Source organism: Hypomesus transpacificus, unplaced genomic scaffold (genome assembly GCF_021917145.1).
Source record: "Hypomesus transpacificus isolate Combined female unplaced genomic scaffold, fHypTra1 scaffold_90, whole genome shotgun sequence".
Lineage (NCBI taxonomy): Eukaryota > Metazoa > Chordata > Actinopteri > Osmeriformes > Osmeridae > Hypomesus > Hypomesus transpacificus.
Window position 1 is genome coordinate 297,061 of NW_025814041.1, and position 27,368 is coordinate 324,428.

A 27,368-nucleotide genomic window follows, 5' to 3' on the forward strand; every position below is an offset into this window, starting at 1 on the left:
TTTTCTTAGATGCTACCAATCATATATTTTTTTTATATATTCACGAATTTAGCTACATTTAGGCAGGGCATGTATCACATAAACCTGTTAATTACAAAGAAGCAGAACGCTTTGATTTGGTTTTATTTGTTGGAAAATCCCTTGTTGAGCAAGGGTAAATGTAATAGCCAGTGTAATCCATAACTCTTTTTCTATAACTTATACATTTATTTCCAAAAGAAAAGTAATAACACATCAAAATATATGGTTTACATTCGATTTAATTATTATAATATCTTTAGGCAACATCACATCAAAAAAGAATAGGCAGAATTTGTCCGAAACAATTACAACATATGTTGATACGGTAAGATATGCTGCTATGAAATTCTGTTCACTTATGAATACACAAGTTTTGAAAGAATCTGAGTTATTGTCCTCTGAAGATAGTATAAATGAGAAATGTAACTGAAGCATCCAGTGAACAGAAGCTATGTGTAAACAATATACAGTTTAGAAGAACACTTTTAAATGTCCTTTTAATCCATTATGTGAAATAATACTCTGATTGGCTTGGAAGCTTAGAGAGACACTGTAAGTGTTATGGCAGACTTAGATGGAGGCTCACATGGTCAGGCTGTAGCCTAGTTTCTCGCATGGAAAATCTTCATGGATTTCTTCGCTCTGAGCTCATTACTCTGGGAGTACTCATTATTACTGGGAGTCAGATGGCTGAGCGGTGAGAGAGTCGGGCTAATAATCAGAAGGTTGCCGGATCGATTCCCCGCCGTGCCAAATGACTTTGTGTCCTTGGGCAAGGCACTTCACCCTACTTGCCTCGGGGGGAATGTCCCTGTACTTACTGTAAGTCGCTCTGGATAAGAGCGTCTGCTGAATCTAAATCTACTCAGGGTGTTGCTGAGTAAACAACAATAAACAGCTGACTTATTTAATGCAAATTGTTTTCTATGATTGTATGGGCTTAAGAATACGGATGAAATGAGACAACATGAACATGATTTGAGTCTGTGTATCTGGCAAGACACTGAAAACTTTGGCCAGGAAGTGTTAGATCAGTGCAGAATACTGGAGACCATGATGCTATAAAACACAATTATTCAACTATAAAAACATTTACAGGAGTTGTCTTGATGCTACTTTACTAAATTGGCTTGATAAATGTATTAGGACATTCATATAGGCTATCAATGACATACAAACAAACTTTCACCCATTAAGATAAAGAACCATCTATAATTTGTTCTATGCACAAACCGATATAATCCCCTTTTATGATTTCATCAATTTGATGCAAGAGAAAAATTGTTTTTATCCCAAATCATAAAACCTATAGAAAGAAAAGTTGTCTGAACAAATTTGCTACATGAAGAAAAACTTTGCATTAAACTTGACTAAAAGCATCAAACTTGATTTAAAAAAAAAAATACTAAAAAGATAAGCCTGAACATGTTTATTTGCACAGTGACTGTAAGTTACTACTAAAAAGGTCTCATGTAAAATGTACTATATAAAGAGAATTCTCTTTACCATTCTTAAAGAGAAGAATAAACAACATACAGAAATACCTTTGATGCCAGACATATTGTTACAAAAGTATTCATAACGACTTTGTGCAATAGAAAGTGGAAACAACCATTCTCTCTCTTTTTGTTCATCCTCCTTTTTAGAACATGGTCCACCCCTCGATGAAAAACCTGATGATAGACCTCAAAGGCAAAGCTGTATAAACTGGGCCTTAGCTTGGCAGTTTGTAACTTATGGAAAAGTTTATTGACAAAAAAGGCAGTGTGCACTGGGACAGGCTCTCCTATATCAACCTCAACTCCCCTGTTGGAGCACCTCTCCTATTCACTGGAATGTCTGGACAAGGATAAGGACACAGAGCTTAAGACGGAAACCTCTGCTAACTAGCTGTCTAGCTAACACGTTAGATAGCTGTCAAGCTAATAAGCTGTTAAGCTAACAAGCTAACTAACTGTCTAGCTAAAATGTTAACATGCTAGCTAACCACTAGAAGTTATTAGTGTTGCTGTGTGGGAAGGAGCGTGGGCGGGGCTGGGGACTGTGGTTGTTGCTGCCATTGTCCTTCCTGCCACTAGGGGTCATGCGTTCCAGCACCTGCATCTTGCCCTGCTCCTCCCTCATGAAGAGCTCCACCATCAGGATCTTCTCCTTGTGGATCTGAAGGCTGATGTCCTTGGGGATGTCTGGTATCAGCCAGTCCACAATGTCACTCATCAACATCACCACGTTCTGCAGACAGAACACAGAAGGGTCAGAAAGCAGGGACACTGTGATGATCTTATAATAGCTGAACAACGCTGTATCCAGAAATAAATGACTGAAGAGGCATCATATTAATGAGACAAGAGTATTCAGGGACAGTGGAGTTTATTTTCACTTGCCTCCATTCTACCAGTAGACCAATGTGCTCTTCTGTGTCATGGTGGTCAGGTCGTTAGGGACCCTCCTCCCCCAGCTTACCTGGAAGACGATGACAAAGGCCAGTCTGACTGCCAACACGGCCCAGAACTCTTTGGAGATCTCATAAGGTGTGGAGGACCATGGGGGGTCTCTGTAGTCTTTATACCTGAACAGCAACAAACGCATGAGATACTACAGGTTAGGGTGTTCTATTTCATATCCTGTATTCTCCAGTTTACTTAGCTGCACTGTTACTGAAACCTGAAAATAAAGTATGTCTTGGAAAAAAATTATGTTGTGCATTTGACAATAAACCTGTTACATGTACTATTCCAATATCCTTCTAAAATGAATGTGTCAGTTCATCTATTTGAAACAGTACCTCAAAAATCAAGGATGGATCTGTTGGTCTAGTGCTGGTCAAATGGGTGTAAGAGAGACCCAGGTGTGATAGTAGTACCGTATTTTTCGGAAAACAACCCACATTTTCTAAAACCCACACCCCACCAGAATGGGAGCTTTGTGTTTGTAAATCGGATTTTAACCCGCACTGAAATAAATGCTGCACTTCATACGGGAACATAGCATGATACCAAGCAATGCACGAGTAGGCAATAGGCGATCTTACAGCATGCTGTAACACACTTTGATTGTGGATAGTATGTCTATGTGTGGCAAAATCCATTATGTCTAGAAAATTATTTTAGATATAGTATAAGTTTAGCTAGCTTGCAAATCCTGAGGATAGCCTACCGAAGTTGAATTAGCCAATGTCGTTAGTGATGCAAGCTAATGTTGGTTTGCTAGCTGTATGCTGTTTGATTTACTGAAATGATTATGAAATGTTATGTTCTACAAGACATTTGCCTACTTTAGCAAGTCAATGTATTTCCAAGCCCTGATAGTGTAAATGAGACGACACAGTAATTAATTCCTAATGCCCCTTTTCAGTGTTGAGCATTAAATTAGCTGTCTGTAGAGATCTTGGGTCAAATTGGGGTCTTGGTTGTCATGGTGATATGATGTGACTCACCTGCAGATATACACTTGGTGGTTCTCTGGATCACTGGGCTCCTTGCCTTCCTGGAAGTGGCTGACGTTGAAGTAGGAGAGTGTGTGGTTTACAAACCCATGCATGGAGCCGTCTGGACTGTACATATACTGGTACACAAGCCTAGGGATGAAGTCTGAGGTGAATGAGATCACAAATGCCTGCAGGGGAGAAAAGAGCAGAAGAGGGAAGAGCAAAGGAAGAGTGGAGAGAAGAGTAGAGTAGGGGGGAGAGGAAAGGGGAAGGCAAGGGAAAGGAGACGAAGGGGGAGAGGAGAGAAAAGTCGAGTGAGGAGGGAGGAAAGGAGAAGGGAGAGGAGAGGTAGGGGGAGGAGGGAGGGGAGGAGAAGAGGGTGGAAGAGGAGAGGATAGGAAAGGGGGAAAAGAGTGGAGGAGAGGGGGTGGAAGAAAAGAGAGGAGAGGGGAGAAGAAGGGGGGAGAACAGAGGGGAGGAGAGGAAGGCGGGAGAGGAAAGGGGAAGGGGAGGAGGGGAAACAAGTCTCAATCACAGCATCAGACATGGGAGGAGAGGTTAGAAGACAAAATGAGAATGTAACTTGCACACTCTGGCTCCAACACATGTGTGGCGGCCTGCGGAAACCCGTCGGATGTCGCGGCTGCTCATTGTTGGCTATAAGCCATTAAAGATCGAAAATCGTTTTCTGTCAATATTGAGATTTTTGATGTTTTGTAAAGTTAACACCCTAAACTTCATTGTAATGTACAAAAAATATATGATTACTTATGAAAAACTGTTAATTTCAAAGTTTTTTGGACATATAAACTAGCAAGATTTTCCAGCCTAGCAAATCAAATGCTCAGTTTGCCTGCTCTTTTGAGTGCTGCAGCAGCCCCAAACAACTGATCAATGAAGTCAGGCAGTTAAACGTAAAAAAAATACCTGACAAGTTATTAATGTAGCCTATAGTTAAACTGACATTTACAACGTTATTACGAACAAAAGAATTTCCTTTCCATATTCGCCACAGTAAACTAGAATGAAACGGAGTGGAATCTTTGAATGCAGTTTTCTCCCTCGTCACTTTTTGTCACAGGTCAACTTTAAAATGATGTAACTTCAGTTAAGATAAAGATATCTGAGTAATTTAAACAGATTTGTATTCAGAGGAAATTGACGTTTCCAAATATGTATAATACCCAGAAAGTAAAATTTTCACCATGTGAAGGGTTTCCCCAGGCCGCCACAGAAATAACTGGTTTGAGATTAAGCACCGGCTCCGACCCAGTACCCAAAACGCATCGGTGGAAAAGGGGTAACATATGTGTATGAGGGCAATGACTAAATCTACTATAAGACCTTCTGTAGCTTCATATAGATGGCAGAAATACCTCATTTTGTCTATAAATCTGGATCAAGATGGGAGTCTCTCATTCCAGGGAAGACAGGACAGGATGTGAGATTATTTTGTGGAATTTATAGGCATGTGCAACTCTCCTTTTGACCAAGTATGGCTGGCTTTTCAATGAAGGCTTGGGGTTTCACAGGGGGAACTATCTTAGAGGCTAATTGTGTGGTTTTACAAGTGCCCCCCCCCCCCCCCCCCCCCCCCCCCCCAAGTGGTGACATGAATTAACAGTAAAGGACTGTAGGAAGTCTGAAGTTGCCAGCAGAGCACAGGCTTTTAGTGAAAGCCAGACTTGTCATTGTAGACAGACTTGGAAAGGAGGAATGAAGCACTGGGCCTTTTTGGCAGAACATGTCATTCCCCCTTATCTAGATCAGAAGTATGTAGCAAAATGTAGGAGCTACAGAAAAACTACGCCCCCATCACTGTGTCGGTTATCTCCATCACAAATGTTTGATGGGGATTTCAATAATGAACTTACGTTAATGATGACGGCTACTTTGGCCACTCCTCTGAGGATGTTGTACCATATTCCTGCAATCACAGAAGATTTTTTTTTTTTACATAAACAGGTCAGTTAGCTCCTGAGGGAAATCAGGACGTTTAAGGGATCAAGTTTATACTCCAAAAAAAGAATGTTTGTACATACCACACTAGAATTCTATAACTTTGCTCTGATCAATCAGTCCTGAAGTTCTGCTGACTTATGCTCACCAATGTCTTTGGCCCGGGCCGCTACCGGTCTCCTCAACTCGGCCACAAACTTCTTGGCGTCTAGGCGAATCTCGATGATGTTGTTGAGCAGAGCGAAGAGAGGCGCAAGAGGGAAGGACGCCACAAACAGAGTCACAAAGCCAAACTGAATCACTGCAGAACAGGAAGACAGTGACGTGTAAACACATACACACACACCAGAGTATAGAATGCACTTCTCTAACCCTCAGTAGTTCCCCTGTACACACACAGCTGCTAAAGTGGCCATTGATTAAGCCTACTAATGTAATGCCATTTCTGTTTACTTATCTCCAAATAAACTCTAGTACATGTGACCAGAAAACCTCCTCTTCCCCCAGTCAGTATCCTTTAACCAGGCCTGATCCCAACCTCCACCCCAAGAAGAGCAAACACTGGTCTGGACGATGCTATCTGATCCACTGTCACATACACTGTTACTGTACCTCCTCAACATGTACACAAGGCATGACGTGTGTAACGGATACATCCTCTGAGTCTGTCTCAGGTGCTAAAAGTATAAATACACCAACAAAAAATTGTTGGGCAGATCCCTGACCTTTAGGTAATTCAAATCAATGTTGTCTGACTAAGTGTTTAACTTATGGAAGCAGCTGAACCATATTAAAGTGAGTGAGTTTGAGTGGACAGAGGGTTTATTTACTGAGCCTTGCAGCTCGAATAGCCTGGAAATGTGTGTGTGTGTGTGGGGGGGGGGCAAGACAGGGAAGGGAAAGAGGGATACAAAGGAAATAAGGGAAGAGTGGGGACAGAGACAAGACAGGGGAGGGAAGGATAGGGTGAGATGAGAGAAGGAACAGTAAGACAGTAAGGGGAGGAGGTGGCAAGGGTATGTGCTTAGGCCATGCATCGTCAAACACACACACACACGGTTGTGTTAAAACAGCAGGTGCTACTTCAAATAAAGCTCCACTACAGGAAATCCAACACTAAAGCAATGTGCAGAGTTCTGTGAACATTTACAAGTCCTAAAATAACTGTGGGGCTTGGGTGTGAAAAGTAACGGATGTTGAGGATGCCAACAGTTTAGCTAGGCAACATTATAATGATGATATGCCAAAATTGTTGAACAATACACTGCTGCTTTCTAGATAGCCAATACCAAAAGGGTATTGTGGTGTAAGAATGGTCTTTACATCCCTCCTTGAAGAGAGGAGAGGAAAGGAGCAAAGAGGTCAGGACAGGAGAAAAGGTTGAATAGAGTGAAAGAGAGCCCAGCAGAGTAAACTAAAGACCTGAAGATGGATGAAAGGTCCATATAAAAAGCCTGATGGTAAAACACTGTAGAAGACAAGATCAAGACAAGAGTGTACAAGAGGAAAGTGAACTCTTCAATTAGCTACTTGTCCAATATTACAGTATGTAGAGCACATTTATCTAGGTTTTTTACTGTCAATACTTAAATCCTCCCTCACGTTGGTGTGAAATTATGAATTCCCTCACCGGTCATCAGATCAGATTAGGTTATTTAACAGACGTGGGTTTCTCTCAGGGCATTCAGCCCCACAGGCGTTAAAACCAAGAGGAGCTGAGCTTAAAATAATTTGAACCCCCATACTCCGTCCTGTATATATTATCTTCCTCAAAGCCTCTGAGATACACAAGCCATAACATACTGACTGTTTTAGCAGCTGCGAGTTTCAAATTGCTTCAAAAGACAGGTCCTAATTGGAAGAAAATAAATTACTCCTTTCGGTTTCACGTTCATTAACTGCTGGTGACGTTGACATTTACCAGTTGGCCCACCAGGTGAGGTCTAATGGCAGGAGTCAATACAATGTAAAAGTCAACTGACGGTGACTCAGGAATCAATTACAGAACTTCTTACAGCCCATGGTCGGGGGCCTCCAACATCAGAGCCTGGGACACAGGAATCTGCTTGGCCTTTGAACTAATTGACTCCAGTTAAAAAAAGCAACATGAAAGGAATCTTAGGGCTCTCTCACGATGGTCAGTTGGGGGTTAGATCTTAGTCAGATCTCAGATCTTAGTGACAGTTCTGAGCATGACAATTAACAACAGGTCAGCCAACAGAAACAGACGTTCCAATTCTCACCAGAGACTCCTCTCAGCTTGGTTTCCACAACTTCTGTTGAGTCACTTCCTGTTTACAAACTGTGCCAATTAAAAGGTTACTTCAAAGCTTTGGCCAATGAGAATGTTGACTATTTAACCGGTGTTTGCTCATGCTCTCCCCTGCCATGCAGACTGGTCAATCTGAAGGTTGGTTTTAAGACAGAGTTCCGGTCTATTTCTCTGTGAGTCTTAATACTTCCTAACACACAGGTCAATTACGAGGACTGTCATATAATGGGGTAATTTGACAGAAATGAAACCAGCAGACCAGATCCATTAATGCTAAATGTGAGCCTAATCAAGTATTAACCTGCATTACTTAAAGGGGCGATTGATTGCAAAACCGATTTTACCTTGTCATAGTTGAAAAATGACAGTTTGGTGTGTAAAATAGACATACAGTGAACCCCAAAGTCCATTGAAACCTCTTTTCTATCAAGATGTCACTTCTCACTATTATTTTGAAACTGCAACTTGCAAACGCTAGCTTTTAAAACAGTGCAACTTGTGACGTCACAAGTTGCAGCATCAACTTTGTCACGCCCCAAAATGTACATTCACCCGCCCTCTGGTTTTCTGGTCCAGGAACATAAATGGAGGTTGCAATGATCTCGGACACTTTTTTAGCACTCGACGGGCATGGCTGATGTTTTCTATGAGAAGATCCCTGTGTCTTTTATTAATTTGCTCGAACCATTTCACCAAAGACAGGTTTGAATGAAAACCTTGGACAAATTAAAGAAGGATTTGCTAAGCTGCTGTTGCTGAAAAGAGGTGCTGTTCTAACTGTATGTATACAGGATACGTTAGCATCGTTAATAACTGTTACCGACAAAATTATACGACAGCTTGCGGTTGTGATGAACATAAGGTCTGAACGCACCTCTTTTCAGCAACAGCTTCATAGCAAATCCTGCTTTACATTGTCCCAGGTTTTCAAAACCGCCCTTGGTGAAATGGTTCGCGCAAATGTGTCAAGGGTCGAACTGCACAGGAATCTTCTACGCTACGGTATAGACAAACATCAGCCATGCCCGTCTATTCAATGTTAGCTAGACTCTTATTATTAACGCTGATTTGCAAGGAATGCAAGAACATCTAGATAGCGAAAACACCTACACTGTAGGCATGTAAACTAGTTTAGCTTGCTAACGCAAGAGCATAGGTAGAATGTGTGATGATTTTGCCTAGTTTATTGGAAATGGGTCTAACATTATTTCATGTTCCTGACTGTGTTTCATTCAAATAAATAACCTGTGTTGTCATGGTAATCTACAATTCAAGATACATGTTTGTCCAGATCTATTTTTCAGCAAGATAGCTAGAGCTAACTGAAGCTGAGTTGAATCATGATAGTTTGTTTGCTAAGCTGTAGTGCTAACGTTACCCTAAGGCGATCCTGTTTACTTCGACAACAGAAGTGGAAACAACTAACGTAATCATTTGAAATGATATTTAGTCAATCTGTTGAAAACAGTGTTTTCATAAAAAGATTTATTTGTAGGTTTTTATTTCAAGTCGTTGCTTCAGTGAGTGCTGTGACCGTGTTGCGTCTTGTACGTGCAGCTTTACTCGTAGACCAACCAATCAGCGCGCAGCTCATCTATATATTCATGAGCATACCATAAATTGAGAAAACCTAGCGTTTTTTTCCCGGGAAAGTTTCACTGAATGTATCAGGGGGCATAGAACAGCACCCGGGCCATTTTCAGCCCAACCAATGTTACATACCCTATTCGGAGACCTTAAGGAACAGTGTGAAATACCCCAAAAACCTAGTAAATCACCCCTTTAAATACTTTAAAAGCAATTGATTACTTCAAGGACTAATATTACAGTAAACACAGGTCTGCTTCCTAACAGCTCCCATCATGGCCCAGGTACTACATTGAAGGTTCCACAGCACCACTCTGTGGATGACAAGAGCTTCAGATTAATCTATAAGGATATAACACTCTCAACCAACGCAACACTATTTTTACTACCATAGATTTGTGATAGCATTTAGCTTTGAGGCTGTATGAGTGTGGTGTGCCAGCCTGGCTTGTCTCACTGTGTCCTGCTTTTCCCGACCAACCTCCCTGGGGGTTGTCATAGCAGAGGGGTTAAATATGTGGCAGGCTCAAACTGGCCAGCAGGCAAAAAAGAGTGGCTTTCCTTCTTACACCTGAGGTGGGTCTAGCCCAGCCCAGACCACACAAGACCAAACTAGACCAGGTCAGGTTAGACCGGGGCAGGGCAGGGCCTGGAGCCCTATACCCTAGTGTACTTTACTTTACTATAGTATGTTGTAATCTGCTCTTCTTTACTCCATTGTTGGTATCCCAGACTCACGCATCTCCATGTACTCCGGGGTGAGGCCAGCAAAGGGTTCCAGGAAGTTGTCTGTCTCATAGCGCTGTAGCCTCATCTCCCTCTCCTCCTCCTGGAAGGCTGTCCTTTTGGACTTGATGTACCTGATGAGCTTCTTCAGCTTGCTGTCGACACACACACACACACAAAGGAACACAGTTACACACAAGACAATACACTCTTGATTTAGGAATGTGTGTGTGTGTGTGTGTACGCATGCAAAGACTCACGGGATGCCGATCTCAAACAAATTGTTCTGTATGAGCTGTTTTCCCAACATGGTGATACTGAGCTGAATACACAGCTCCATCAGACAGCCTCCGTGAGCACACTGAAGGAGAGAACACAAGTTACCAGACTGCTACAATATACCACTCATTACTAATAACTATATAACTACTACTAACGACTATAACTTTCACGGCATAAAAACTAGATTATTGGATTTGGATCCTGATTTTAGGCCAAGATGTTTTGCAATAGAGGGTTTTCACCGACGCGTCATCAGACCGGAAGTCGCCATCTTGGAGGCACTCCGCATCACAACAAAGCATTGGGACTGAAGTGTATCCCGAACGTCGTCAAGGAAAATTGTGAATTATTGCCGTGTTTCAGGCTGTACAAATAGGACACATCGTGAAATACATTTGGTATATTATCGACTTCCAAAAGTTATTAAAAACCAGGGAAAGGAATGCCAGAGATTGTCAGAGGAAAGGAGGAGATTGTGGTTGGCAAAGCTCAACCAAGATCTATGAGGGAAAAATCTGGACAACATACGGATTTGTTCGGCACATTTCTTGTCAGGTATTGTGAAATGTTTATTTCAGCGGCTCAAAACACATTTTCTATTGTAATGATAATATTTGTAATAGTAAATAGTCAAAACAATTACTGCTTTTATTGTTTTTACTGTGCGCTTATTTTACTGTAAAGCTGACATTGACATAATATAATTAATATCAAACTACTGCATGTGTATGGGTTCGGCGAGAAAACCAGGTAGCGTTAGATAACAATATCGGGATATCCAACTGAAGGCAGAATCACCGGGTCGTCACGGATCCAAGTAGAGGGAGCTAACTTGTAGGGATCTGCACCGCCAATAAATCCTAATTTCTCAAAATATCGACCCTTTTCTTGTGGTCCAAGTCCTTCCCTATATGCCTTTGGATCTTGGACGCGTTTTGATTACCATTTCGGTCGTTTAGACATGGCTACAGTTGTACCAAAGAGTATAGAATATACGTTCTTTGGTTGTACTCCGTTCAGTTGTTTACACCGAGTGCCTCCAATATGGCCGCGCATCCGGGTTACCACCCAGAACGTGACGTCGGTGAAAACCCTCTATAGACACATCCTATCGATACCAACCTTTCAGATTGTGATAATTTCTTTACAAAAATAATATTTTCTACTCATAACCATGCAGGCCCAAACGTAATACGCAGATTTTTTCAAATTTTCTGCGGTTATTCAGACTGAAAATCTGCAGAAATCTGGGGAATTCCGCTAGCCTTCCTGTTCTTATGTCAGAGCGACCGAAGATGTTCCACAACAGTTTGATGCCGAATATGCTCAATTGAATGTTGACATACTTTGCAAAAAAGTGTTGATCCATCCTCACAAAGATCGCTTGAAAACTCCCTGGCCCTGTCTCTTGCTGTAATTTAATCGATAAATGTTTCCTTTTCAATTCTTAACAATTTTTGGCTAACGTTTTAATAATAGAGACGTAATATGAGTTGGGAAGTTTGTTTACATTTTGCCTCACCAAATTCTCACTCCCCCGACAATTCCACTCACCTACGCGTGAACGCGCGCTGCCTCCCTAGCGTATTATGTGTAGATTGGCGAACCGAAGCGATTTTTACAATGTTAAGCCTAGGTTCCCTCGTTTTAGGCTTTGAGGAAACTGTCAGTAGGCTATTTAATTCATGTTTCATTAAAACATATGTTGCGCCAATACAATTTGTATGTCGTGCTACATGTCGACATACAAGTTGAGCTGCACTTCCCTTACGAAAAAGAAGTTTACTTGAGTATAAAAAGCAGTGGTGGGCCGTTGTCGGTGTTAAAGTGCTGCGTTAACGTGAGACTCTTATCAGGCGATAAGTTGGGTTGGGAGCTGGGTGTACTATGCAAGCTATGATGTTTCACCTTGATATTTTAGCGCGGATGTAGGCCTACCTAGCCGAATTGCACTGTAGGGGGCAAGAACGAGTCTTCAAACCTGTGTGTATGCCTTGTGTATAAAATTACCACATCAAACGTGACGTGCTAACATGGATGCAGGTACAGTGTTTCCCACAGATTAGAAATCTAATTGTGGCGGGGAGGGGTGGGGGTTGTCAGACGGGGGGGGGGGGGGGGGGGGGGGGGGGTATGATATGGTAGTTGTTGTAATTAACAACAACTAACATATCATTTATGCATTATGCATGTAGCAACGCTAGTGCTAAACAACTATTTAACTGGTCGGCTCCATGACGCCGGGTAAGTAGCTAGCTCTTGAGACTTCTCACCAAAAGAACGAAGGGGAAACTTCGAGTACTGTAAGTCGCTCTGGATAGGAGCGTCTGCTAAATGACTACATGTAAATGTGAGTAAGGTGCCTAGCGAAAAGTAGCCTCAACTTTCCTCGACTTTTAGCTACGGCACTAATGCTGAAGGCTCGCTGATATAGCTGTCAGTCTTACTAGAACGGCATATGTATGCATTGTTGCTAACGTGTGCTGACGTTGTGACTGTGTGCATATGTGAGAAAGACGCATGAGTGACAGAGAGACGGAGGGAGAGCAGGGGAAAGGAAATGCAGCTGAACGAATACGCTGCGTGTTTTAACCTAAATAACGATAAAAAAAAAAGTTTTACGAAACGCAATGTGTGGCGGCCGGTGTTGATTCTGTGGCGCACCGCCACAAATTAGTCTATGTGTGGGAAACACTGAGCTATGAAGCCGCCGGGTTTGCGTCAGGGAAAATGTATTTTTAAGAAGCTTCCCAATGGAAACCTCGACAAGACTAATGCGGAAGATGCCGGGCCAAGCACTGATAGCGCAGGGGAAGAGTCGTCGTCAAACTACCATGAGTGCAACCGAGGCAAGCCTGTCAGCACAGCTCTTTCAGCCAAAAGTCTTGTTTAACTGAATAAACTGTTTGTAAACACAAGTACATCTTCTTGAACATAATTTATTTTCATCACCAATTATCATAGTAGAATACAGGGGCGTTGTTAGACATAAAACTCTACTGGGGCACAGGCCCCTATTCATATCCCTTTTTTTCTTCCAAGCGTGTTGCGCACAATGCACTTTCTATAGCCTACTAACTAGGCTCTAGAAACTCCCCTTGCTTAACCCACTATACAACAGTTCAGGGACGAAAGTTTGTATCAGCTTTGGCAGGGACATCTATAGTTAATGGGTTAGCACACATTTTCTTTTTGCTTCATGTAATATATTGTATTTATGTTTTAATAAAGATTGGTAGTATCATTTAGAAACTTTCTTTAGTTTTGTAATGTTTTCTTAGCCTACCTCAATTCTGACTTGTCTGCCGAGTCCGACAACTGAACTTCTGTGTGCGTGTTGCAAGGCTATTTGGCAAGCTCAGAAGAGCGCGCTGACATCCATCGGTTTGTGTTTTCGGTTAAACTGCTTTGATTTTACAAGCGTTGATTGGGATACTGCGTTTGTTTTCCGGGATTATCAACCTAAATGAATGCACTGACTAATAAAGTAGATTGTTAAAACTAAAATTTAGATTTTACTGGGGCCCAGCAGATTTATACTGGGGCACCTGCCCCAGTAAAAAAGGTCTAACGACGCGCCTGGTAGAACAGTTTTCTAAAGCAGTTTGTGATGCATTTTGGAAACAGGAGATGAGCCCCTGGTCTAATGCACCACCTGGCTTGAGAAACCCGTTCTCAAAGATTTACGTTTGTCATTATTTGGGTAGCACACATATTCTGAATGCCTTCAGCATAATTCAAATGAGCCAGTTTAATCTAGATTAATCTAGATTAATTCCAATATTACAGTGAGATTAATCTAGATTTATAAAATTAATTTATGCCCACCACTAATAAAAAGTATACTATAATCATGGTACCTAAAGTTTACCTGCAGTGTACGTATTTATTTACTATTTTTGTACTAAGTAAACTTAATTGGCCCACTTTTTAGGTCATTGAGTACACTTTAAAGTACACTTATAGTGTATTTGAGGTTTACTATTGAATACTGTAGAGTAGCCTGTGTAGTGCACTTTTAGTGTATGAAGTATACTTCCTAAAGTACTTCAAAGTATACCTTTGAATACTCTAAAGTAACCTGTGTAGTGCACTTTCAGTTCATGAAGTATACTTCCTAAAGTACCTCAAAGTATACTTTGGAATACTTTCAAGTGCACTTTCAATTAATGTAAATTCTTCAAGAAGTAAACTTAATAAATGTCCATTTACAGTGAATTACTAATATATTTAAATGTTTAGGGGCTCCTCAAAAGCCGCCGATCTTGCGACTCTTGACAAGAACGGGGGCCCTTGCCATGGGACACAGCAGGTTATTAGCTGAAAGAAGCTAATTATTGTGTATGCCTCATGTCTTAGAAATCCAGCTCTTCTGATCAAACGTAACAGTCATTTACCTCATAGTTACCTCACAACACAACAATGACAATGACCACGCAACAAAACACTACATTCTAAGCAGACACATTTAAAAAACGAAATTCATGAAGTTACGTATCAGTCAAACGTATCAGCAAATTCAGCAAACACTATTTACCGTCTTGCATCATGGGAATTGACCAGCCAATGAGCCATGCTATCTTCATTTTTTCACTGCATTTCAATGCATAATGCAACCCTTGTGCCTGCTTCTTTCTCAAGTAGCTTTTTTCAATAATACTCCAATTGATAATTATTAGTATAACAGTGCGTGTCCACTGCAGCGACGCGATGCGAGCGACAACATGTTTTCCATTCATTTTCTATGGACCCAGGCGAATCGCTTGCGTGGTGCATTGTGGGTAGCGACGCGACAGAGTTTAGATTTTCTCAACTTTATGCAAATTAGGAGTGGTTTTCCCTAGCGATGGCCAATCAGAGTGTTTTCTTGTTTCTCGTAACGTAGCAACCATGGTAAACAATTTTAGGTTTCAAGGTGGAGGAGAAACTAATCGTTTGTGTGGCCGCTTACCCAGTCCTGTACGATACATAGCTGTATTCGTACAGAGATGTTAATACAAAAAAAGATGCATGGCGCAAGGTTTGCCGAAGTTGTGGGTGCTTGTACTTTCAAATTCAGTTTAGTCACATTACGCAACTTATTTCTGTGGTAACTAGGTAGCTAGCCCGGCTGGAACTCCCTATCGTATCGACAGAATAGCAGAGACTGGGGAATAAAGTAAAACGTTTTTTACACATGTCAACGTGTATGTCTATTAAACAGTTTTGAATTTTGTATACAAGTTGTATTTTGATCGATGTTGCAACTACGTAAACCCAAGTCTGCACACTTGGCCATGACAACTACAACACTGACTTTAAAGAACTACATTCTACATAAATCTGTTTGAAACGCCCCCGAGCGTGGTGAACTGTGGGAAGGCGAGCGATGGCAAGCGATTCGCGTCGCTGCAGTGGACACGCACTGTTAGAGTATAGGGCTTCAACATTTTTGGGCCGTAATTAAGGTCACAGTTTCAGTAACAAAAAAGATTCAATGTGCAATGCATAATAGATTTTCCTAGACATGAATAATTAGAATATATAAGATGGATCTAAAACAATTGACCTGTAATGTACTTTAAAAGTATTTTGACTGTTTTTGCTGTATAATAACAGAAAACATACATCCTATTCCAGAATATAATTTTATATATAATTTTCGAAGCATACCTCTTAAAAGTATATCAAAAGTGAACAATTTTCTAAGTATACTTCTTAAAAGTATATCAAAAGTGAACTATTTTCTAAGTATATTTCTTAAAAGTATATCAAAAGTGAACTATTTTCTAAGTATACTTAAAAGTATATCAAAAGTTAACTATTTTCTAAGTTTACTTCTTAAAAGTATATCAAAAGTAAACTAAAAGTGTACTATCCATATTTAAGGGTACTTATAGTATACTTTAATATACTACTTGAGAACTATGTTGATGTTGTGCTACACTGTCCTATCGGAATGAGGTAATATGTGAATTATGTTGCAGTTGCGACTGCTGTTATCATAGTCACTGTCTGGTTAAAGAAAGCATCCTTCTTTGTATTCATTTGTACAAATCACTTTTAGTAGAACTAATCCGTTCTGATTCTTGATTACGTTGTACTTGCTATTATAGGCTACTTACTAAACGCACTTAATGCCAATTGTAATAGAATCTTCTGGTAAATGTGTATGCTACATTATTTTACACATGTATATAAAAGGCCCCTGCTCACAGGTCCCTCCTACCAGAATTTAACTTCTATTTCCATCTCAGTAAACTACTTACACAACTGTTTGTGTTGACAATCATATCCATTTTATAGGTCCAGGGGGGTATTCCAGGTAGCAGGTTTAACAAACTCTGAGATTAACCCTGAACTCTGAGATGAGTTACTCTAACATTGGAAACTCTGAAAATTCGGTTCCAGAAAAGCTGATATGAATTTGTTACTGAGTACTACAACTCAGAGTTAAGCGCGGGCATGAGAACTATTAAAAGCCAACATCAATGGAGCTCCGATTCTAGGATCCACCATGGCACACCGCGAAAAAAACGTTGCATACTCCACCAAACTTCAGATACAAGTTTTATTTCGTGTTTATGGTCGAGCACATATTCCAGGAAAAAAGCAACACGGCTGTAGCAGCGTATACAAGTGGTGTGGGAGACAATTGCTGCCGAGTCAATGCATACATTTGAAGGCAATAGCCAGTCCATAAATTGAACATTTAACCCCACTGTTTGTTAATATTACAGGAGAAAAAGTGTTCAATGTTTTATTAAATGTAAAAACATACTACGAACCTAATACTAAGTAAATATCAATTGGTGCCTATTTCAATTTGTAGTAGCAGTTTCCCCCAACAGAATGTTTTTCATCAAAAGATGATGATGATGATTAAGATGACGAAGAGACATTGACTGCTGCCACAGAAATGGATGCAGAGAATTATGTATGTAGCTACTGGTAGTTCTCTCAATATCTAGCCTACTTTTATTTACAGGCTTGTACGGAATTGTCAGTTACACTGACATTGTGAGAATAATTAATATAAAAAAAAGCAACATACAGAGACTCATGAAACTCTTTTCAATAATTGACATGGAAGAAATGTAACGTAGCTTGCAGGAAAAGGAGCCTGGCCTCGCCAGTAGTGCGCACGGGCCAAGCATGCACCCTTAAAATAGCATCTGAATAACGCGCCATTGACTTTAGACTAACTTTTTCCTGGTCTGTGGCGGAACAGTTTTTTGCAAACTGCAAAATAACACCAAGGAACGTTTGCGCCGGAACACGCCCCCTCTTTTCGCTGAACTGCCCTGGGAGCGCAAGTTCATTCCCTAATTTACCGACGTGCGTCTGTGAAGGGAAAAGTCCGCTTTCCGTTGAGTGCAAAATAGGAATGATACTTGCGTCAGTGTACAAAGTAAATTGCGCTGGGTACAAGAAAAGGACCCCTTATCTTTTTTTGTTGTCAAAGTTGTTGTCAAATTACTATTATAAAAGTTCAGAATGGTCACCAATCATCTTTAGCTGTGAATACTCTCACACAGTCTTACAAATGATTGAGTAATGAACACAAAAAAAATATTTTTTAAAATATTTGTCTTTTTTTGGAAAACCAGCATTTCGGATATGACGTTTGAACATCATGGATGTGACCCGTCTGGTCTAGTCTTCTGCAAATTACATAAAACGCCTACAAAACATTGAGTTAAAATGAACTGCGTGAAATACCCCCAAAACACAGTCAATGACCCCTTTAAGACATCTTTTATCGAAGCTGTCAACTCTACCTCAGCTTGATCCGACAAGTAGCGCAAGCAAATTACAGAGCGCCGCCTTAAATGCCTAAACCAATCGAGTCCCTCGAGCCCTTTCGAGTTGCCTCTCTAGTAGGAAGTAGTTAAATATTACAAACATGGAGCGGGGATCGAGGTTCTGGCAAAGACGGTTACGGCAAGACAATTAGGCTACTCGAAATGTCAGGATCACTGGAGAAGATGTTGATCGTTGAAGATATGTTTAGGCTATATCATGTTACCTATGATTCCGACTATTATCATGACTGGAATGTCTGTTTCACTGAAACACGTCGATGAAAGGGGTTATAACAGCCGAAAACACGATTGTCAGCTTTGCCGTTTCATTTGAGAACATTTCCATTGTGTTGTGAACAGTGTGTTGTGAAGATTTACATTGTGTAGCGTCCGTAACGTCACGTCCATAACACATCATTAACGTTTTTAAAAGTAACAAAGGGGCAAGATTTGTTAATTAAACTAACCATTGGTATAAATAAGCTTTACACAGAAACTTTGGATGTTGTAGCATCGGCACTGTTTGATAGGCATAAACTTATTCTACAAAACCTTACGGACGTGACTTGGCCATGGAACTCAATGAGTCATAAACAAGAGGCTTAATGCATTTAAGGAGTTGTGCTTTTAACTCAAGCTGAGCATACACAAAGCTCTATCATTCCCTTGTCAATCAGGAAAATTCTAAATTGTAACATTTTATTGAAAACAGGAGTCCATTTACCCCGTTCTTGAAATTGTACAAAACGGCCATTTGACAAATGTTTTTTTTTTGCATGAGTGCACAACTTATGTAAAAGAGTGCAATTTTCAATACATTTTGATCAGAGTGGTTACATGCAACAAAATAAAGACCTAAGTGAACATTTTAACAACAGTTATATTTGTACTTGTAGGCCTACTGTAGCCTACTCCACTTAGGTTAGAATAGGTTATAGGCTTGAAACAGGTTTTATGTGTATTTAGGGTTAGTATAGTTGTACTATTTATTGTTATCTGTAATTTAGGAAGTTTTAGTATTAGGGTTAGTGTAGTCGATTATTTATTGCTATCTGTATATTTAGGAAGTTTCACTTATTTAAGCTCAGCATAATCCCCTCCTTGAGTCACCACCTTACCGCGGTGGAGGGGTTTGCGTGTCCTAGTGATCCTGGAAGCTATGTTGTCGGGGGCTTCATGCCCCTGGTAGGGTCACCCAAGGCAAACAGGTTCCAGGTGAAAGACCAGACAAAGCGTGGCTCAAAAAACCAACCATGAAGAAATACAACAATGGTTCTCAGTTGCCCCTGCCCGGAAGCGGGTCACCGGGGCCCCCCCCTGGAGCCAGGCCCGGGGGTGGGGCTCGATGGCGAGCGCCTGGTGGCCGGGCCTTTTCCCATGGGGCCCGGTCGGGCACAGCCTGAAGAGACAACGTGGGACCCTCTTCCAGTGGGCTCACCATCCGCAGGAGGGGTCATGGGGGTCGGGTGCAGTGTGAGACGGGCGGCGGCCGAAGGCGGGGGCCTTGGCGGTCCGATCCTCGGCTGCAAAAGTTAGCTTTAGGGACGTGGAACGTCACCTCGCTGGCGGGAAAGGAGCCTGAGCTGGTGCGCGAGGTAGAGAGTTTCCGGCTAGATATAGTCGGCCTCGCCTCGACGCACAGCGTGGGCTCCGGAACCAGTCTCCTTGAGAGGGGCTGGACTCTCTTCCACTCTGGAGTTGCCCTTGGTGAGAGGCGTCGAGCTGGGGTGGGAATACTGGTTTCCCCTCGGTTCGGCGCCTGTACATTGGGGTTCACCCCGGTGGACGAGAGGGTAGCCTCCCTCCGCCTTCGGGTGGGGGGACGGGTCCTCACTGTCGTTTGTGCTTATGCACCAAACGGCAGCTCAGAGTACCCACCCTTTTTGGAGTCTCTGGGGGGGGTGCTGGAAAGCGCTCCTCCTGGGGATTCCCTCGTCCTCCTGGGGGACTTCAATGCTCATGTGGGCAATGACAGTGAGACCTGGAGGGGCGTGATTGGGAGGAACGGCCCCCCCGATCTGAACCCGAGTGGTGTTTTGTTGTTGGACTTCTGTGCTAGACACGGTTTGTCCATAACGAACACCATGTTCAAGCATAAGGGTGTCCATATGTGCACCTGGCACCAGGACACCCGAGGTCTCAGTTCGATGATCGACTTTGTAGTCGTGTCATCGGACTTGGGGCCGCATGTCTTGGACACTCGGGTGAGGAGAGGGGCGGAGCTGTCAACTGATCACCACCTGGTGGTGAGTTGGCTTCGATGGTGGGGGAGGACGCCGGTCAGGCCTGGCAGGCCCAAACGTAATGTGAGGGTCTGCTGGGAACGTCTGGCGGAACCCTCTGTCAGAAGGAGCTTCAACTCCCACCTCCGGGAGAGCTTCGATCATGTCTCGGGGGGGGCCGGGGACATTGAGTCCGAATGGGCCATGTTCCGGGCCTCCATTGTTGAAGCGGCTGACCGGAGCTGCGGCCGCAGGGCGGTCGGTGCATGTCGCGGCGGTAACCCTCGGACCCGGTGGTGGACTCCGGAGGTGAGGGATGCCGTCAAGCTGAAGAAGGAGGCCTATCGGACTTTATTGGCTGGTAGGACTCCAGAGGCAGCTGATGTGTACCGGCAGGCCAAGCGGAACGCGGCTTTGGCGGTCGCGGAGGCAAAAACCCGGGCATGGGAGGAGTTCGGCGAGGCCATGGAGAATGACTTCCGAACGGCTTCAAAAAGGTTCTGGACCACCATCCGGCGGCTCAGGAGGGGGAAGCAGTGCTCTGTCAACACTGTATACGGTGGGGATGGTGCGCTGCTGACCTCGACGGGGGACGTCCTGGATCGGTGGAAGGAATACTTCGAAGACCTCCTTAATTCCACCAACACGCTTTCCGACGTGGAGGCAGAGTCTGGGGACATCGGGGGGGGCCCTTCTATCTCTGGGGCTGAGGTCGCCGAGGTGGTTGAAAAGCTCCGCGGTGGCAGGGCCCCTGGGGTGGATGAGGTCCGCCCGGAGTTCCTTAAGGCTCTGGATGTTGTAGGGCTGTCTTGGTTGACACGACTCTGCAACATCGCGTGGACATCGGGGACAGTGCCTCTGGACTGGCAGACCGGGGTGGTGGTTCCCCTCTTTAAAAAGGGGGACCGGAGGGTGTGCTCCAACTTTAGGGGGATCACACTCCTCAGCCTCCCTGGGAAAGTCTATTCAGGGGTCCTGGAGAGGAGGGTCCGTCGGATTGTCGAACCTCGGATTCAGGAGGAGCAATGTGGTTTTCGTCCTGGCCGTGGAACAGTGGACCAGCTTTATACCCTCCGCGGAGTCCTGGAGGGTACATGGGAGTTCGCCCAACCAGTCTACACATGTTTTGTGGATTTGGAAAAGGCGTTCGACCGTGTCCCTCGGGGGCTCATGTGGGGGGTGCTCCGAGAGTACGGGGTACCGGATTTCCTGATCGGGGCTGTCCGGTCCCTGTACGACCGGTGCCAGAGTTTGGTCCGCATTGCCGGTAGTAAGTCGAACTTGTTCCCGGTGAGGGTTGGACTCCGCCAGGGCTGCCCTATGTCACCGATTCTGTTCATTACCTATATGGACAGAATTTCTAGGCGCAGCCAGGGTGTTGAGGGGGTCCGGTTTGGTGACCTCAGGATCGGGTCGCTGCTTTTTGCGGATGATGTGGTCCTGTTGGCTTCATCGGGCCGTGACCTTCAGCTCTCACTGGAGCGGTTCGCAACCGAATGTGAAGCGGCTGGGATGCGAATCAGCACCTCCAAATCTGAGGCCATGGTAATCGACCGGAAAAGGGTGGAGTGCCATCTCCGGGTCGGGGAGGAGATCCTGAACCAAGCGGAGGAGTTCAAGTATCTCGGGGTCTTGTTCACGAGTGAGGGAAGAATGGAGCGCGAGGTCGACAGGCGGATCGGTGCGGCGTCCGCAGTGATGCGGGCTCTGCATCGGTCCGTCGTGGTGAAGAAGGAGCTGAGTCGAAAGGCGAAGCTCTCTATTTACCAGTCGATCTACGTTCCTACCCTCACCTATGGTCACGAACTATGGGTAGTGACCGAAAGAACGAGATCGCGAATACAAGCGGCCGAAATGAGCTTTCTCCGTAGGGTGTCCGGGCTCTCCCTTAGAGATAGGGTGAGAAGCTCGGTCATCCGGGAGGGGCTCAGAGTAGAACCGCTGCTCCTCCGCGTCGAGAGGAGCCAGCTGAGGTGGCTCGGGCATCTGATTAGGATGCCTCCTGGACGCCTCCCTGGTGAGGTGTTCCGGGCACGTCCCACTGGGAAGAGGCCCCGGGGAAGACCCAGGACACGCTGGAGGGACTATGTCTCTCAGCTGGCCTGGGAACGCCTTGGGGTCCCCCAGGAAGAGCTGGCGGAAGTGGCCGGGGGGAGGGAAGTCTGGGCCTCCCTGCTTAGGTCGCTGCCCCCGCGACCCGATCCCCGGACAAGCGGCAGATGACGACGACGACGACGAGCTCAGCATAGATGTAAATTATGTTCTGTGTAGGCCTACTTATATGTTATGTTATGCCAGGTAGGGCTGGGCGATAAATCGATAAAAATAACTATCGAAGTAATGACTTCCCTCGATAAAGATATCGTAACATTAATTCATTTTCAATAATATTCTCTAATGTCGATAGAGAATAATTAGTAACAGCAGTCCATTTCATTTCTGTGATGCAGCAGGAAGTTGCGGAGAAATGGTAGCCTACGCTCACTAAAATATACTGAGCACGTCGAGTGGAGTAGCTACTGTTAACCACGGAAAATTAGTCTTATTGCCGAAAACAGTGGCAGCGATAGCCAAGGCGAGGGAGCAACTTCCAATTAAGAAATTGTTGATAAAAAGGGTTAGTCTTGTTCAGTTATTTGGAAGTTGTTTGGCTTTTTGAAATCCGACAAAGAGCAGAGCAATGTTCGGTGAAAATTGGTGTAGTAAACAAACAGGTGGTTACCAAGTCTGGTAATACGACAAACTGCAAATGTGGACTTCTTGTTGACCTCGACCTACGGTCTCGGTTAACAAACGTTTTGACAAATCTCTGCTTACAAAGGTGTTGGTAGATGTCAAAAGCCCATATTCGTTTTTTATATAATATAACAACACGTAGGAAAATCCCAAATCAAACACGACGAATCTGGTGCAGGCGCCATGTTGTCAACATCTCCAAGGTAACAGCTTGCTAGGTCCGTAAATCGTTTGCGGATTTCTTATAACGTCTCTGGACATATATGAACAGCGTTTTGGTCCAATTATAATACTTTTTTAAATGTTTACCACCTGAAGCAAAATCATACGTTGGAACATGCAGAAAGTGTGAGTTTGCGCCAAGGTATTAAGTAGGCTATTGATAAAAAGCAAGGTTTTAAAAAGCTTAAGTTACTTGACCCCATGTACGTGCTCCCTGGCCGCAAACATTTCTCTCACACTGCTCTGCCTAAACCTTATGCCGAGTGTAGGGAAAAAGTTGAGAAGGAAACTTATTTGACTACTACAGATCTGTGGTCTATCGTTTAATTATCGTTATCGAATGTAAATATAAATATCTATATCGATAATTTATTACCCATATCGCCCAGCCCTAATGCCAGGTGCTTGCGTTGTCTTGTCCTAAAAAATTTCAGTGCCCAGTCTAACCTTGTGTTCTTCTGTGTACCTGACAAATAAAAAGACTTGACTTTAACTATTTGTGTGGGCACAACCTTTTTCTTCTATGGTAAGGGTGACCTTTGCATGGAATTGCCCGTATGTAACATTTACATTTAGTAGACTCTCTTATCCAGATCGACTTACAGTACAAGTACAGGGACATTCTCCCCGAGGCAAGTAGGGTGAAGTTCCTTGCCCAAGGACACAACGTCATTGGCATGGGCGGGAATCGAACCAACAACATTCTGATTAATAGCCCGACTCCCTAACCGCTCAGCCATCTGACCCCCGTGTAACATTGGTTGGGCTTAAAATGGTCCGGGTGCTGTTCTATGCCCCCTGATACATCAAGTGAAATTTTCCTGGGAAAAAACACTAGGTTTTCTCCTTTTATGTTATTTTTATTTTTTATTTTTTTTGGTTGTTCACAATGTGTACTTCTTGTTTTTGGCTACCCGCAATGCTTTGGGGCTAACTTGTTGTTATTATCAGTGACCTATGCACTTTGTAAAGCTCTCTCTTGGAAGTCGCTTTGGATAAAAGCGTCTGCTAAATGAATAAATGTAAATGTAAATATTATGGTATGCTCATGAATATATAGATGAGCTGCGCGCTGATTGGTTGGTTTACAATGAGTGAAGCTGCGGAACAAAGACGCAACACGGCCAACACTCACTGAAACAAGAAGATGAAGACTTGAAATAAAAACATACAAGTAAATCTATTGTCTACAAAACACTGTTTTCAACAGATTGACTAGAAATCATTTGAAATGATTACGTTAGTCCACTTCACGAGTAGGGGAGTGGAATTCTGCGGGGGAGTGAGAATTCGGCCCTGCTCAACCCAAAGCGTTCTATTTGAAAATCAACGGGTTCTCGTCGGAATTCTGCCCCCGCGTATTATGTTTGGGCCTGCTCATAACTGAGGAGAACATAGCATGATGACATGTTTAAAATATCAAAGTTTAAGATCCAATCTTAGTTATCTGACAGGGTTACCTTCCAATACCATCTGCAGTTCTGCACTTGCTTATGGCATGATTAATAAACATGATAGCCAGCTAAGTTCTTACGCCATGAAATGAAATCTATTATATATCAGTGACAAATAATTAATGGCTATTTTTCTTTGGTCTCGATTGATTGTTTATTCTTACACCTGTTTTCCTCCTAAACAAGAGTTTTAAAATGCCGTGTCAGCCATCTGAGTGGAGAGGACAATTTAGAGGAGAGGAGGATGTATGTAGCTCACCTCCTCCATACGGTAAGATTCAAACACATAAAGGTAACTCCCAGGGCGACCAACCAGCCTATGGGAACAAAGCACAAGAGGAGTCAGGGACATGCATTTGAAGTTTAATCAAAATTGTGTTGACCATTAATTGCAAAAAGATCTCAGTAGGTATGTAGGAGCTGGTAGCTAGTTTGTACTTGAGTGTTGGGAATATTCTGTAGGGTTGGAAGTATTTGAATATAATTCTGGTTGGACCACTGACCTGCCTCTGAAGAAAGCAATGTATATGATTGGGGTGAAGGCGTTGACAAACTTCAGAATAAAGGTTTTGAAGATCAGCCTTTCCTCAAAGCTCTTATCTGTTTTTGGAACCTCTGAAAACAACAAAGTCTTATTCAGACATCAATTCAAATGTTATAGTGGAGGAGCTACACAGTGGCGAACAGTGTCCTACCTAGCACAGTGAGCCAGCGGGCGACAGCTCCATAGACCTCGTCCAGGATGAGGATGACCACTAGGTTGATGATGGCTGCTGTAGTCTTGACGGTCAGACGCACATTGGACCGCGTGATGGGGTTGGGGCTGATCTGAAGTGCCGCCGTGGTGGAGATACGATACAGGATCACTCCGAACACGATCGCAAAGGTAACCCCTATCTGGGAGAAGGAACCGCAGGAAGTGTTTGACTTAATTTATTGATTGAATTTTCAGAAAGACTAAATGACTGACTTATTGACTGATTGATTTAATTCATTTAAATGCGTACAAAGAATACAGTATACCACAGCTTGACTGAGGCCAACTGTCTGATCGTCGTACAGTAACAATATCTGTTGCGTGACAAGCCAACAGAATGGTGGACCCACCATTAGAAGCATCATGACAATGTTGGTCATGTAGGCGGGAAAGCGGTCTCTGCACGTTAGCTTCTCCTTCTCTGCCTAAATGGGGGGTTGAAATATTAAGAGGGAGAGAGCTACATACAAGCGTGAAGTGACTATGTCTATACAGTATGGGCAGTCTGGAGGATCACCCATCCAGCAGAGAGACAGAATAACAACAGAATAGAGAGGAGAGGAGGAGAAGATTGATGTTGATCGATTGATTGTTTTGGATGCTGGCTGACACGAGTATCACATAGTTATAACAGCTGCGTGTTGCATTATTCAGACCCAGTAGAGCAGTGGTTCTCAAAGTGGGGGTCGCGAGACAGCGATGGGGAGTCGCAAGATAATTTCCAGAAATCAAGGAACATTTTAAAACAATTAGAAATAGCATATTTTAGACAAAATGTTTACAAGTTAAAAAGAGTAGTTAAATTAATGCATGCAAATAAAAAAGCCATCGGCCTTCAGATTTTCCATTCACTGTAAGTATGGCAAACCATCTGACATCCAACCAGGAGGAAGCATTAGTTGAACTGTCAAGCGACCGAACGTTAAAGGCAGCGTTCTCAGCCAAGACACTGGCTGAGTTTTGGATTTCAGTGGAGATGGAATACCCATGGCCGCGGGAACTAGGGGTGCTGAGGGTGCTGCAGCACCACCCGACAGCACAATTTTTTTTATAATATGACTTGAAAATCCACCACCGCTGCACAGCCCTGCAGTAGCGGACTGGCCATCGGGAGCACAGGGAGAAGAATAACAATGGAAAACTAGGCTAAGAAACATAAGGCTGGGGCTGAAAAATTAAGAGACAAAAATACATCACTAGACAAGGTTTTACCAATTTAAAAACGGCTATGTTTATTTTACACAAAGCTCAAAATATATTTTGCGCTCAAATAAAGGCCCAAAAATTTGGCTCGCACACTCGCGATAACTATCGGACTCCCGAACTAGCGTCACATCAAACTCAGATTGTGCATGCATTAGCAGGTTAGCTGTGGTGGCGTATACGGCGGCCAGTTCTGGTGGGCCGTTCTGGATCAAAGTCCATGGCCTATTTTTACTTCCACGTATACGTAAAACACCTCCGTGGATGCGGGGTTCGCGAGTCACTGGCACCATTATTTTAGGGGTCGAGGGCTGAAAAGTTTGAGAACCCCTGCATTAGAGGATGCGGTGTCTACATTCCCTTCTTGTCCAGTGTTTATTCATTCTTCGTTATTGATGCAGCAAAACCTTTAAATACAGTACAGTAAGTGTCCATCAGGTCAGGTCAGCACCTCTCAGCAGATGTTAGGTTCACAGAGCAGGCCTTCATGCTGTCACTAAGTGAGCTACACAAACACTCCACATCTCGATCTCACTACCGGTAAATAGGACCGCCACAACATGCTATTACTGTAGGGTTATGACAAACACAGGAAGATCAAAACCAAAAAGAATCAAACAAAATCGAAGCTTTGTCAAATACACATGAGGCAACATGCTCTGAATCTTATATCTGCTACACATGGGGGGGGTAAGTGTGTGTGTTTGTGTGGTAAT

The 27,368-nt window shown here is 43.3% G+C and overlaps 1 protein-coding gene across 8 annotated transcripts in view; it reads right to left on the reverse strand.

Moving 5' to 3' along the window:
• Nucleotides 1–802: 802 nt before the first annotated feature.
• LOC124466296 (anoctamin-1-like) overlaps nt 803–27,368 on the reverse strand; it is an 84,310-nt gene continuing 57,744 nt past the window's right edge. For all 8 annotated transcript variants that reach the window (XM_047018092.1, XM_047018091.1, XM_047018090.1 and 5 more), the window contains 11 exons: nt 25,800–25,874; nt 25,388–25,589; nt 25,196–25,307; nt 24,952–25,009; nt 10,253–10,353; nt 10,005–10,147; nt 5,556–5,708; nt 5,323–5,375; nt 3,458–3,636; nt 2,485–2,590; nt 803–2,253 (listed from right to left, as the gene is read on the reverse strand). In XM_047018092.1, the coding sequence (XP_046874048.1) occupies nt 2,011–2,253; nt 2,485–2,590; nt 3,458–3,636; nt 5,323–5,375; nt 5,556–5,708; nt 10,005–10,147; nt 10,253–10,353; nt 24,952–25,009; nt 25,196–25,307; nt 25,388–25,589; nt 25,800–25,874 (1,425 nt within the window). In that variant the 3' untranslated portion in view covers nt 803–2,010. The remainder of the gene's footprint in view (nt 2,254–2,484; nt 2,591–3,457; nt 3,637–5,322; nt 5,376–5,555; nt 5,709–10,004; nt 10,148–10,252; nt 10,354–24,951; nt 25,010–25,195; nt 25,308–25,387; nt 25,590–25,799; nt 25,875–27,368) is intronic.